This window comes from Balaenoptera acutorostrata, chromosome 18 (assembly GCF_949987535.1).
Source record: "Balaenoptera acutorostrata chromosome 18, mBalAcu1.1, whole genome shotgun sequence".
In the NCBI taxonomy this organism is placed as follows: Eukaryota; Metazoa; Chordata; class Mammalia; order Artiodactyla; family Balaenopteridae; genus Balaenoptera; species Balaenoptera acutorostrata.
In genome coordinates this window covers 57,552,968-57,568,277 of record NC_080081.1, presented here as the reverse complement: position 1 = coordinate 57,568,277, position 15,310 = coordinate 57,552,968, and the positions used below count along the sequence as shown (strand labels likewise).

The window sequence follows — 15,310 nt, the reverse complement described above, 5'->3', positions numbered from 1 at the left end:
TAAAGAATTATCTATGAAAAACCCCCAGCTAACATCATACTTATTGGTGAAAGACTGAAAGTTTCCCACCTGAGATCAAAAAACACAAGGATGTCTACTCTTGCCACTTTTATTCAGTAATTTACTGGAGGTTCTAACAAGGCAGTTAGGCAAGAAAAATAAATAAAGGGCATCTGGATTGAAAAGGGACAAATAAAACAAACTCTGTTTACAGATGACACAGTCTCATATATAGAAAATCCTAAGGAGTTCACAAAAAAACTGTTGAGCTAATAAATGAGTTCATCAAGCTTGCAGGATAGAAGATCAGTACATAAAAACCAGTTACATTTCTATATGCCAGCAATGAGCAATCTAAAAATGAAATTAAGAAAACAATTTCATTTAAAATAGCATAAAAAATAACAAAATACTTAGGAAAAAATTTAATAAAAGAAGTGTAAGACGTGTACACTGAAAACTACAAAGCATGTTGAAAGAAATTATGACCTAAATAAATGGAGAGATACCACATGTTCATGTATTCAGCATGTTATTTCTCAATATTATTGTTGTATAGTTTGTTGTCCCTGATCTTCTATTTCTTATTCGTCACATATTCCTGGCCTTTTTATTTGGTGCCAAGATTTTGCATCTTCCTTTTTGGGCTTAAGACCTGAAATTCACTTTTACAGCTTAGACAACTCTCTTGAAATCCAGAACCACATTTCAGGAGGTCCTTGAAGCGTGTCCACACGGATACTCCATTTTAAATGCCTTATACTCAATTATTTTCTTCCCAAATCCTTTCCTCCCAGTGTATTTTCTGAGATAAAAAGACACCTTTACCCCATTACTTCATCCATATTTATCTCCATCTTCTCTCTCTCACTTTCCACATCCAATCACTTAAGTTCTATTTATGAATCTTCTAAAATATCCCTCAAGTTAATTCCTTCTTCTGTGTTTCCATAGCTGCTGTTTCTTCTCAGGTCTTTAATATCCTCTGTGGAGTACACAGCATGCTTTCTAACATTTGTCCTTACCTCAAGTCTCAGCCCCCTTCAACCCATTCCTCACTCAGTCAGAATAATGTTTCTAAAAATATAAATATAATTAAGTCACTTTTGTACATTAAATAATTTAAAGATCTTCTCTTACAGTGTTTGTTTTCAAGCTTTTTTCTATTATTTTTAAGTAATAGAATTTTGTTTTCAAAAGAAGTTTCAAATACTAGAGTCAAAAAAAGAAGTAAATGAGTGGTGGGAGCCGAGTTTCTCTCTGTCAGGGTCTTTGCAGTTAAGCAAGGAGGAAAAGCCAGAATGAACCATTTAGTACTGGGTTATAGTTGGACATATTAGTATGAACTCATGTTTAGTGTAATATATATACAGATGGATGGATGCAGAAACAATTATAGCTATGTATATATACCTGGGCTTGAATATATACATACATTCCTAACTCTGCTGAGAGGGCCTGGGAGCAGTGATACCCCAGTAGCATCTTAGCACACCCATGCCCAGATACTAGTTTCTAAATATCATCCTCCATTAAAAGGAGCTAGGAATCTTTGGAGAAATGGCTGATTCTAGGGCTGGGGCAGTAAAAATACAATATAGGACTGAATTATCTGGTTTGCCCTAAAACAATAAAGTGCTCAAAGAACAAAAGGATGGGGTCATGTCAAAGGAATAGAAGAGCCAACCTAAAATAGTTACCAATGGCAGAAGCTGGAACAATTTGAGCAACAAAATAGATAATACGGTATTTATTGTCCTATAATCTAAAATAGAAAATAAACGTGCATGAGTTCATCCTAATATAAACAAATGATTAAACAAATTAATAATTGGAGTAGAAGGGACAAATCTTTCTTGGAGAAGAATTCCAAATAATGTAGGTAGATATAGCCCCCTCCAGGAAGTAAAGCTTACCCTCATCCTTCAGTGTGGGCTGGAGTGACTAGCTTCCAAATCAGAGAGCTTGTGAAGAGGGAAAATAGTAACTTTACAGTGAAGAAACTCAGTATATACTACCTTAACCGAGCGATCAAGGTTAGCATTGCAAGTGCCAAGTCTTGTCGATGATATATGCCCCCTGATATGATGTGATGGAAAGTGTACCTCACCTGTGTGGCGTTCCTCCCAAAACCCATAACCCTAGTCTACTCACGAGGAAAACATCAGACAAACCCAGAGTGAGTGTGAAATGCCTGGCTAATATTCCCCAAGACTGTCAAGGTCATGAGTAACAAGGAAAAACTGAGAAACTGGCACACATCAAAAGAGACAGAAGAGACATGGTGTCTCGATGCAGTGTGGTGTCTTGGATTGGATCCTGGAACAGAGAAAGTACACAAGTGGAAATACTGGTGAAATACGAATGTAGTCCGGAGTTTAGTTAATAGCAAGGTACCAATGTTGGTTTCTCAGTTGTAACAAATGTGCCGTGGTGGTAACATAAAGAGATTAATATTAGGGGAAACTGGGTGAGGTGTTTATGGGAACTCTCTGTATTATCTTTTCAACTTTTGTAAATCTAAAATTTTTCCAAGTTCAAAAGTTATTTTAAAAATTTAGAAGGCCCAGCAGAAGACACACATTGGCAAAGGTACTGTGGTTGAAGCAGAGTTTCGGGGCCCAGAGTCCTGACTGGTCGGCCTCTCCTTCACTCTTTTCACGCCTTCCCAGTCTGTCTCCCTCCCTTCCCGGGACCCGAGGGTTCCCTGGCATGTGTATTGCAAACTACTGCCCCATAGAATAAAATCCCAAGTCCTAGACATGTCTTCTTGGGCCCTGCACATTCTCACCCTTGCCTAGTGTTCATCATCTGTTGACTTTCTTGCCTCTTGTGTTTATTTCATTCATTTACTCTGAAGGCGATTTCTTTTCCTCACTCAGACCATGACCTTCTTGTTGATTTTGCACATGCTTCTCTCTCAGCTTGGAAGACTTTTCTTAAGCTTGTTCAGCCACAAAAACTCTTCATTTTGTGCCCTCTTTATATGGTCCTAGAATGCAGCTCAAGAGTCTTCTCTCTGAAGTCTCTAAGAGAAAGGGAGGTGCTCTGAAAAGATTTCTACAATAACATGTAGAAATTGGCTGTGTGCATGCAACTTTCCTCCAATAGTTGACAGACTCCTTAAGGATATGTTATTCATCTCTCTCTGCCAAATATCAAGAAGTGCCTAGCACATAGTAGGTATTCAGTAAATGTCGAATGGATGGACGGATGGATGAATAATAGTAGCAAGTTTATTAAAACAAAATTATTTTTGAAGCATTTGTATTTATTTGAATTTAGTTGTTATAAAGTTTCACATTGAACATTTTAATAAGCAAGTTGATCCCAGTTTGCCAGCTTAAAAAGAAAAACATTGAGTTTTCAAGAGTAAGTCTTTTCCTTTAAATTTTTAATTGGAGTATAGTTGCTTTACAATGTTGTGTTAGTTTTTACCGTACAGCAAAGTGAATCAGCTATACGTATACATATATCCCCTCTTTTTTGGTTTTCCTCCCCATTTAAGTCACCACAGAGCACTGAGTAGAGTTCTCTGTGCTATACGGTAGGTTCTTATTAGTTATCTATTTTATACAGAGTATCAATAGTGTATATATGTCAATCCCAATCTCCCAATTCATCCCACCCCCTTCCCCCTTGATATCCATACGTTTGTTCTCTACGTCTTTGTCTCTATTTCTGCTTTGTAAATAAGATCGTCTATACCAATTTTTTCAGATTCCACATATATGTATTAGTATACAATATTTGTCTTTCTCTTTCTAACTTACTTCAAAAGTAAATAACAGTCAATTCAATCAGTATGTATATACAAAATATTGAGGGTTGTTAGGTTTTATGCCTTTAAATTACAAAAAATCGACATGGTGCTTACTTTACAGTAAATGAAACAGGTACTGTAATGTGCCTTTTCAGGCTGTGGGTGTTGGAAGGAGTTGTCAGTAAAGCTGGCCGCATACATTTGTCTTCATTAGTCATTCCAGGGTGATGCTTTCTCATGCAGGTGGCCCAGCTATTCTCAGGCACTTTAATTTGCCAATTATTATACACATGGCTAAGAACAGATAGTGATTAGTCTCACATTTTGCTCACTGGGCAGCTTAATGTTCTTGTCACCTTACATTGAGTTTTAAATGTGCAAAGCACAAAGAGCGTCAAACGTTTTTCTCGGACTTGGGGGTTGGGTGTGTGTGGGAGGGTCATACCTAGTAACTTGAGTTGCTTCTGGATACAGAAATTGAAGGGCCTGATTGATTAATAAAAGAACAAGATAATATGGCAAAAGTACATCCAGGAAGGTAACATGTGTGTATGTGTGTACATTACCTTTCTCGATATATTTCATCCCTTAGATGTCTCTTTTTCTTTTCTTTCACAGAAACACCACTTGCTAGTTTATGGAATCTGCATGCTAGCTTGGATGGGTTAGATTACTACCATTTAAGGAAACAAAGAGAATGGTAGGATGTTATTTACAAAATAGCACTCAACCTTAATAATTTCCTTCTTTGAATATCCTCAGGCAACACAGGTTACCCAAAACACAGAATGAGATGCATCATAAAATTGACATAATGAATATTCACTACCTTATGTTTTGGACAACTTTGCTCCAGCTTGACTCACTAATGCCTTCTTTTAAAAATTGCAGTAGAAAGGTAGAAAAGCTCCCTTTGGAAAAAACTAAAACCACACTGGCAGTTTTGTCTGCTGTTCTTTTGCTTAATTGCCTGGGAGTGAAGTTGACTCATTTATAGAGACTTAACCCAGTACCATTATTAGAAAAGATTATTTAACATTATAAGAAGGCATGGGAAAATATCAGTCACACAGTATCCCAAACATAAACTTTATTTCCTATCCTCTCGAAGAATTTGTTTGCATATAATGTTGTTCACACCACTGATAACAGAAAGTGTATTTAATAACTACTCAGAATTAATATGCTGTAGTATGCATGGCTACCTAATTTAATTTATCTCTGATTAAGCCTATTATGTTTGAGATCACTTTACAGAAGAGATTTTTTTTTTTTGCCAGCTGTAAGCTTATTTGAATTGTAATATAAGTTAATAATGTGTGAAATACCAGTGGTGCCTACTTCTCAGTGTTCTTTTTGCCAGCTGACTTCCTGAGATGATGCATACCCAGATCGTTCATACCCACACCCATTTAGTTCCTATCTTGCATGAAGGCCAGATATTGGAATAAATATGAAAGTTAACTATTTTAGGGGTCAAGGACAAATGGCACAGTGTTGCTTTAATTCTGAAATCCAGAGAGAAGGCCACCGCATTATAAAAGTAATTGAAAATCAATACTGATAATCACATAACATGACATAAAAGACAACACATAACTTTTGCATGATTTTTGTCCTAAATGTTTTCCTTCAACATTAAATAATCATCCGATCAGATAGAGTAGGAACCTCAAGGGTTTGGCAATGAACTAAGCAGCTTTTGCCTTGATGCCTGGGTAATTAGGTCTCTTTGGTGGGCCCAGCATGAGAGAGGGAAGGGACTTGTACTGTCGCTGCTGTTCTGTGGCTTGTTCTCTGCGTTGTGCACCAAGCTTGTCTCTATGCTCCGGCTGAACCAACTGTTTCATCTGCCAGGTTAGTTCTTCTTTTCAATGTCAGGAGTGGTTATCACCGAAAAAAGTGATAGGGCTAATTATGTCCCCTTGCTCAGCAATTGGCCTCATATAGTTTGTATTGCTCAGAATGTGAACTTTCTTATTTGTGTATATGTTTAAATTTGGTAGTCCGATTGCTTCTTACCCACTCTCTGCTTGGAAGACCCTTTGTGGCCTTCTAATTAGAATCCTACCTAGTCCTCAAAGGCCTTCTTTAAATCCTGCCTGCTCTGTGCGGATTTCCCAACCGTCTCAGGCCATAGCCGTTTCCTCTTTGAGCTCCTCGTGAGGTCCTTTGCTTGATCATTTAGTCACCTTCCTGTGGTTTTTTTTGTTTGTTTTTTGTTTTAATTTTTGGCTGCATTGGGTCATTGTTGCTGCGCGTGGGCTTTCTCTAGTTGCAGCGAGCGGGGGCTGCTCTTCCTTGCGGTGCGCGGGCTTCTCATTGCGGCGGCTTCTCTTGTTGCGGAGCACGGGCTCTAGGCACACGGGCTTCAGTAGTTGCAGCACGCGGGCTCAGTAGTTGCAGCACGTGGGCTCAGTAGTTGTGGCTCTCAGGCTCTAGAGCGCAGGCGCAGTAGTTGTGGTACATGGGCTTAGTTGCGCCGCAGCATGTGGGATCTTCCTGGACCAGGGCTCGAACCCATGTGCCCTGCCTTGGCAGGCGGACTCTTAACCACTGCACCACCAGGGAAGTCCCTGCCTTCCTGTGTTTTACAGTGAGCTGCCTGAAGGCAGAGACCCTGAGTTTGAAATCTCTGTGGTCCCACAGTACCTGCCTAACATAGTTTCTTCTGCAAAAAATTATGTCAGTAGATGGTGGTGATTGATAATCATGACAAGGGAGAAACATACCATGAACCCTAGGTGAATACATTTAAAGTTAGTTTGTGGGTTCTCATTTGTTTTAAATATGAAGTGGAAACTTGCAGGCAGTATTTTAAAAGTCAGAGATAACAAAGTAGATTTCTCCTTGCTTTGAATGGCTCTTGCTAGACCTATAGTTTGAATCTCAGAATGGATGCAAAGCAGTGTTTCTTAGCCCTGAGTAACAGTAGAATAAGCACGGGAATTTTAGACATATATGCCGATGACTGGCACTTACCTCCAGATCAGTTAAATCAGGGAATAGTATCATTTAAAAAAAAAAAAAAAAAAAAAAAAGCTAACCAGATGATTTTAGTAAGAAGCCAGAATTGAGAACCACTGGTGTAAGAGAAAGTTAAAGGTCATTGAATGCATTCATCCATCTGCTGTTGGATGGCTTTCTACAGCTGGTTAGCAATGAAAGAAGAGTGCTTCTAATAGGAGGATTAAAATGGCAACTTTCTGATGCAGGCATCCATTGCCACTTCCAATCCTTCTCTCAAGCTACCAACCAAGGTGACCCACAATCTCCATTTGTCAGGGACTGTGCTAGTTTTAGCACAGAAAGTCCTACACAGTGGGAAACCCCTCAGTTGGTCACCCTACTACTAACATTCATCCTTCGGATTCTACAGAATTGCTTTCTGAAAAACTTCCTCTTGAGAAGAAGGAAAAGTATTTTGGGGGTGGGAATAGAGTATTTTATGAAAATATAGAAATAATTAGAACACTTTCAAACCTTAGCAGCCTTGAGGGGCAGGAGACATATCAAGAAAGGAAGGAAACACATTGCAACAGGTTCTCATAGAATTCCTACAATTAAAGTGAAACAGGGGGCTTCATTGCATGTAGTTAATTAAAGAACATCAGAATATTCATTCACTTTTATCTCCGCTATGTAGATAAATTAAGAATGATTTTGTAATGTAAGAAGGCTTTAAATGGAAATCCCAAATTTGTAAATATAATCAACTAAATTATAAGCTACTTGAGGCTAGTTATTTTTAAAGTAAGAAAACAAAGACTTACTGAAGGCTACATGGAAAGTTACTGACAGAGCATCTGGCTCCTAGATCTTTTTCTGGTAGGTTCTTTGGCCTCTTTCCTACTATATCTTTTCATTCCCAGCAAACACTTTGCACAGTCTTTTCCTTTCAGATAAAAGTAAATGTTGGTAGATTGATAGAAAAAGTGAATGTATTTTACTATTAGAAATAATTTAACTGTTGGATTTGTAATTGTAGCATGAAAATGTATTCATCATGAACACCCATTTGAGTTTTATTCTGGTATCACGGTACAGTCCTGCAGTCTAAGGATTAATTTATCCCACAGTTATTTTCCATTCCAGTCACGTTGATCACCAAGCAGCCAGTCCGATCACTACATGGTTGATTCATTTCATTCACTGATTGCCAAAATTGCCAGATGTGTCCCAGTAATATGCCTGTCTTCATTGGCAGCAGTTCAGTGGATGCTTTGGTGATCAGCTGCTCAAGACATTGACGGTACCATATAGATGAAATGTTAAACTGTACTTAGAAATATCTGGTTTCACTGGAATGGCGATAGATTTTTCTCCCACTCTAAAAGTTATATGCTGCTATAGGAGAAAGCATCAATAAATAAAACTTCCCACACGTCACGTTTACCTTTTTTTCCTTAACCAAACGTTTACGTGAAGTAGTAAAACTCAGAGCAGCATATTATAGAATGAGAAACTGCGGATCAGCTCATCTGTCTTTTCCAAAATATGCTAATATTTTGGGGGAAAAAAATGGGGAGGATTTGTACACGGAGAAGTTTGTAATATGCCAGGTAAAACAAAATCAAACTGCTGCCTTAAATGGGGGAGGGGGCAAGCATGGGATGAAGGGTCATATTCCAAAATTATCCAGCCACAGAACTCTTTATTGTGAACATCTGGAGGGACGTCATCCAACCTCCTAATTTTATAGTTAAATAAACTACAGAAAGGTTAAGGAACTGATCCAAAGTCAAATACTTTGTTTAACTTTTTTTCCAGGCCTCCTCCCCACACCCCTACTTTCACATTGCTTTCCCTAATTGCCTGTAAGAACTTCCCCATTGCTTTTCAGTGGCTGACAAGTTGCTTCTAGTTGACCAGCATACCAGTGATCTGATGCCTAAAAATGGAAGTGAAAACTCTTTACTTAGAAAGTGTATTTTTAGAGTTAAGGCGTCAATGTCTTCTCATGTTCTGATTTTAATAGCTTTTATTTATTGGGCACCTACAATATGTCAGGTTCTTTATATGCATTTTACAATTTCATCCATATAACAACCTGCAAAATAGATAATAGTATGTCCATTTTCCTTGTGGGGAGGTTATCAGCTCCCTGAAGGTCATACATTCAGTAAGTGGAAGAGTTGGGATGCAAAACAAGGTCAATCTGACTACAAAGTTTTTCATCTTATCAAGCTCGAAGATGTGATTACAGCTACATTAGAAGCATTCCTGTTGACAACATGGTTAACTTTTTAAAAGCTTATTGGCCCATAATTGAGTGTGGCACAGAATAAAGAGGATTACATAATTTTAGGTAGACAAATTTGTAAGAAATATACTCAGAAAAATAAAAATACATTCAACTAATATATTAAAAGGATAACCAGCAAGCTGACTTAAATTTGTTTGGGGGATGAGGTGAGGAATGCATATATATATATGCAATAAAAAGGTGAGTGCATAATTGGAAGGTGATTTGTGTATGTAATTGTGAGAATTTCTTATGTGGATAGTTTCTTGCTGGATAATGGTGATTTTTTTTTTATATGAATTTTGGGTGCAAGTTGTTGAATGAATAACTGGAGTTTCACAGCTAATGTTCAGGGCAGAAATTATTCAACTGCCTTCCAAGTGAGTGATCATTGTTTAGTTATCTTAAAGGCAGATGATTTTCTGCAGTCTCTTTTCTTACTTAATAAACTTACATAGCTTTTCTTAAAATGGTTATTTATTTAGGCCAATCCTCTCACTATTCTATTTTTAAATCATTTTCTTGATGTCTGTTTCTTTCTTTTTTTCCTCCCCCCATCCCTCCATCTCTCCCTCCTTCCTTCCCTTCCCTCCCTCCCTCCCTCCCTCCCTCCCTCCCTCCTTCCTTCCCTCCCTCCCTACCTTCCTTCCTTCCTTCCTTCCTTCATATTTAAAAATTGATGTGGCATCTGCCTCAAATTGACTATTGGTCCGAATTTCTAGAGCCAAGATAATAATGAGATTCTATAAAGATAAATTTATGGAGGAGTTTAACTCACTTTGCCTGGTACTCGCTAGAAAGTCACAGAGAATTAAAATGATTTCAGTAACATCCTACCTGAAAGTATTACAGTTGTTACATAGTTAGTAGTTGATTTAGGGCAACACCTAAAGTTCTCTGGATAAACTTTCTAGAGTGAAGTACATAATAAGTACTTAAGTACAAAGTAGAATTTATAAGACTGGTAACTTGTCGTTCTGTCAGATTGAACACATGCATTTATATCTTCTTATTCCAAAAATCTCCCTAAAATTTCAGCAAAGAATTTTAAAAAAGCTATACACAGATTGAGAGCGAGAGAGAACAGAGGGGGAGGTGGTACTAAACAAGAGATGTCAGCAAACTTTGGGAAGATGGCCCAGTGATGGAGGGGGAGTGGCTGAGGGGTACTGAGAGAAGCCCGCAGGTTCATTCTGCAGGACCCTGGGGAGACTTAAGAAGGGTGTGAGGGTGAGCCTGGAAAAGGGGGGACTAGTTCACAGTAGTTACAGCGTAGTTAGTAGTTAATAGTACTTAGTGGAATGGAGTGCAGGGAATAGCTCGGCCCTGTTCCTCTCCCACCCTCGCACTGCCACTACCAAGTCTCCATCCCTGCTGGAGGCTTGAGGCATAGTCTTGGGCTAAATTGAATCAGAGGTGCTCCGGACTCAGGGAAATGAGGCCCAGGATAGAGAGGTGAAACCAGGGGAATTAAGTGAAACTCTGTAGAGTAAAGAGGTGAGACCCTCCTGGACTGTTCTACAATGTAGCTCCCAAAGCACCTGTAGCCAGGGCCAGGCTCTTTATTTTGTTATTTGGTTTTTATTTTATATCGGAGCATAGCTGATTAACAATGTTGTGTTAGTTTCAGGCGTACAGCAAAGTGATTTGGTTATACATATACGTGTATCTATTCTTTTCCAAATTCTTTTGGGACAGGCTCTTTAGACAGGAGTTTAAAAGATTCTTATTATCTAGAGAAACTGAATGACTCAAAGAAATGACCTGACTGGCATTTGGAGTCCCTATCGGAATGGCTAGATTCCTACCCAGTTACCTCATGGGACGCCTACCAGGTGATAGGCACACCCTGCCAGGGTTTCTAATCAGTTGTGTAGGGACTCACTGTACCTAAATGTAAGTAAATTCTATATTTTCTTTATATATAAGTGTTACATGTATATGTGAAAGTCTTAAATATAAATGAATAGTGAGAGGATCACCAGATATTTGAGTATGGCTCCCAACAGAAAATATAGAGTAAAATATCGAGATCAAAACAGAGAGAAACGGGTTGGGGGGCTTGGAAAAATAAAGATAATCAAGAAGCGAAAGAAGAGCTTTTAAAAATCTATAATATCTTCAGAAAGACGGGAGACAATATTATATCCATGAAATAAAAGGTAAAGTCTATAAAAAAGAAACACTCAGAAAATAAGAAAGAGATCTTGGAAATTAAACTCAGAGTTAAAAAATATATATATTCAGAGGTGTAAAAGGTAAAGTCAGGCAAACTTTCTAGAAAGCAGATTAACAGGCAAAGATGGATAGTGCGGTGGGAAAAAGAAGGCAAAAAAGGTATTGGATCAGTCCACAAGGTTCAGCATTTCACTACAGAGGTTCCAAAAGGGGAAAATAGATAAAATGGTGGGGAGACAAGTATCAAAGAATAATTCAAGAAAAATTGCAAACCAGAACAACAGGAATTTCCAACTTTAAAGGGAGGAGAAAGTGCCCAGAACAGTGGATAAGAAAATATCCTCATTAAGGTTTCTTTACTATGAGATTTCAGAAAACCAGGGACTAAAAAGAAGATTCCTAAACCTTCCAGAGAAATAAAACAGGTCACAGATAAAAAAGCAGGAGAACCAGTGGCCTCAGACTTCTCAACTGCAACACTGGATGCTAGAAGACAGTGAAACTCAGCCTGCAAAATTCTGAGGGGAACGAATTTTTACTTAGAATTAAATGACAAGCTTAATTAGCAGGCATGCGTGAGAGTAGAATTAAGACTTTTTCAGACACGCAAGGAAGGTCTCAACAAACTTACCTCCCATGTACCTTTTCTTAGGAAGCTACTAGAGAATGAGCTCCACAAAAATGAGGATGTAAACCAAGAAAGAGGAAACCATGGGATCCAGGAAGCGGGGGACCCAACACAGGCGAGAGGCACAGGGATTTCGCAAGATGGTGTTAAAAAGAAGCCCCAGGACAACAGGTGGGCAGCTGGCCTGGGAAACCACTAGACCGGACGGACTCAATGGTAGGCTTGTGGAGGGAAAAACAGATCTGAGAGATACATTGGTTGAGTTGCTCACGCCAAAAATGATTTTAGTAGGGCTTTTATATAGTTCCTTTGAAAAGGTCAAGAGTGATTAGTAATAGATACACACAAAAAGGAATGAAGAAAAAGGTAGCACCAGGAAAAAAATATTGAACAAGCTAGGAAGTGCGTTCTTATACTGCGTGGCTCAGTAGTAAACAGTATTACGTGGTCACAACAATGTAAACATAGAATATCGATTTAACCCCAAATTGCAGTTTAATCAACTGGAAAGATGGGGGAGGAACGCTTGTTGGGAGGTGGTGATGGTGTAACAATGTCAAGTTTTCCTCATTTTGCAGAGTAGTGAGACGTTAGATAATCTCTAAAAATGATCATTTAAGAAATATCAGTGTACATATATCACTTAAATATAAGGAATCAAATATCAGAATTGAAAGTTAAAAATGGTGTCCTTTCTTTCCCATGACAGGATTCAACCTCCTTGACGGGGGAGAGCTGGGTTAGACTTACCGGTTAGTCTTCCTGCCCTGGGCCAGCCCGTAGATTAACCAAACTTGAGAGCAACTGCTTGGGGCAAAAGTCTTACCCGTATAGGAGGCTACTCACTCTGGCAAATCATTATCTTTCATAGTAAAAGCAAACCACAAACAAAAAAGGGGTTTCTGAGGAGCCAGGAGGGGGTGGTGGAGACAGGTGGGGATGGCTGGTTTTGATTATAGGCCTCTTACGGAGTACTTGCTTTTTTAAGCTACAGGCGTATATTACTTTCATAAGTATTAAGTTGGTTTTTTAAATTACTGGAATTGGAAGCAGAGGTTATAAAACCAAAGTGCGCAGTACCCCTCCTCCCCATAAAAGCAGAAACAGAAAAAGAGGAAGAGGTTGATGGTGCTTTTCTTGACATCTTTCAAGACTCATTTATTTATCTCATGTCTGATTGCAAGGTGGGAGCCTCAGAACCCTCTGCCAGTCTCACTCCAACCAACATCTCCTGTCATCTGCGACCACCCCCCATATTCTGTGTTTAAGCTCTAGCGGGCCGCTTCGTGTTCCCCTTATAATAACCTGTATTTTCCCTCACCTGGGCCTTTGCTTGCTGTGCAGTTATATTCACCTTCCATTCATACATGTTCCCAAAACACACACACAAACGCGCATGCGCACGCGTGTGCATGCGCACGTGCACACACACACACACACACACACACACACACATATCCCTTCCCAAAGCCCCCTGGTTCCACCTGCATCGCTACCTGTTTATATCTCAGCCAGGATCCCTCTCTGGATCATAGCATCCTCCCCTTTCCTTTAATTCCTGTTACATTGTCCTTGGCACCACAAACTGATCACACACTGCTTTCAATCACGGTCATTTTTTCCCTTGTCCAGTCTTTGTTAAGAGCTAGCAGGTGACAAGGGCAGGAACCATACTGCACAGATATTTATTCCTCCTACAGAGCCCGGCAGAGTGCTGACATCATCCAGGTACTGCCTCAGATAATAATTAAATGCATAAATGAATCTTTCATTAAATGTGAAATATGTTCAGTCATATGGCCCAATGCTAAACATCTGTATCCATGTAAATAAATATTACTAGAAGGTAAGGAGTTTTTTTCCTTATTGTTTTAAGGAAGCTTACGTGCTTTCTCCTAAAAGAGGAAGATTGTACTCAGAGCCCCAATGGTTAACTGCTCCCTAAAATTTGTGCTTGTGCTTCCTTTGTGGGGAATGTGGAAAACTTGTCACCTGGAGGGTTTGTATTTGACTCCGCAGGGGTTACAGGGTAACCTGGCATTGAGGAAAATGTTGCAGGTAGGTTGTCGCCTTGCCCTCAGGGTAGAGAAGCTCCTAGACACCCCCCTGCACCTGGTGGATGTAGCCCTGCCTAAGATGTGGCAGAAGGAAAACCACTGATGTGAAGCAGGCATTCAGTGAATACTCAGTTATAACATGGTCACCTGGTCGAGTGGCTCACTAGGGCTCCCAGCCACAGCTTCACGTCTAATTGCTCTTTCTACTTCATCGGGCTTTATGCCATGCTCCCCAAATCTCCTTATGACCGCTCAAACGATCAGCTAATAAGTTCGATAACAAGCTTAATCTAAAACATTCCCTTTGCTTAAGTAACGGAATGCCCATCAGTATTATGATATATGCACACAGTGGAGTACTATGGAGCCATTAACAAGAACGAGGTAGATCTTTAAGTTGTGATACGGCAAGGGCTTTAACATATATTGCTAAAGGAAAAAGTCAATGTGGAATAGGATGACCTCCTTCATGTCTCTACTCAAATACCACCTTTTCCATGAGGCCTTCCTTAACCACTGCATTTATAATTGCAAACGTTCCCCACCCCCCTCCCCCCACAACTCCACCGGCTTTTTCTTCATTATCATTTATCCTTATTTGACATAATGTTTATTTCACTCTTTTGTTTATGATCTAGCTCCCCTACTGGAATGTGAGGTGCATGAGGGATGTTGCATGTTTTACTTACTCCTTTTCCCCCTGGAAAAATGAATGGCTGGGTGAATGAATTTGTATGAAAAAGTTTATTATTTGCATAGAAGGTTACTATTTGCCCAGAATTTCTAGAAGGCTACACAGACCTAACAGTAGTTCTCTCTGTGCAATAGAAATGGAAGCACATGGGAGGAAGGCAGACTTTTGTCGTTTATATCTTACCATGGACATGCGACACTTTTTAAAATAAAGACACTAGTGTAATAGGGAATCCCATGTGAAGTGTTTCTCAAATAGCTATAATAAAATATAAGTTATTTAGTCAGCACCATTTATTTCTGGTCCTCAAATAATGAACATCATTCAGAATTTCTCTTCTGTTCAGAATTCAAGTTGTAAATGGTCCATGATTCAAGTCCACACTTTATATTTTATGAAGCCTTTACCAACAGAGACATTTTATTTTCCACTGGAGTGGAACCATCTGTACGTATGTTGTGGTGGGAAAAAATTCGGGTTTTGGGCCAGATACATTTGTATCTTCTGACTTTCAGCTAAGTGACCTGGGCAGGTTACTTAACTACCCTGAGTCTCAGTTCCCTTCCCTGTAACACTGGGATAATTTTTCCTAAGAGCAAAGGATGTTGTCCAAGCAAAACAAGATGAAGTCTGTGTATTCAGGGCCTAGCAGTATCTGGTTCAAAGCAGGGTTCGGCAAGTGTCAGGTTCTTCTCTTTTCCCTGCAGAAGGTGACCAAGGGATATTCTTATCCCTAACTACTCAA

The 15,310-nt window shown here is 39.2% G+C and overlaps 1 protein-coding gene across 7 annotated transcripts in view; it reads left to right on the top strand.

Annotated features, from left to right (window-relative positions):
• ENOX1 (ecto-NOX disulfide-thiol exchanger 1) overlaps positions 1–15,310 on the top strand; it is a 614,655-nt gene that overhangs the window by 326,555 nt on the left and 272,790 nt on the right. For 5 of the 7 annotated variants that reach the window (XM_057532923.1, XM_057532921.1, XM_057532918.1 and 2 more), the window contains one exon: positions 11,839–12,030. The exons of 1 other annotated variant lie outside the window; for it this stretch is intronic. In XM_057532923.1, coding sequence (XP_057388906.1) covers positions 11,898–12,030 — 133 coding nt within the window. In that variant the 5' untranslated portion in view covers positions 11,839–11,897. The remainder of the gene's footprint in view (positions 1–11,838; positions 12,031–15,310) is intronic. One more of the 7 variants, XM_057532922.1, reaches the window with a different exon arrangement.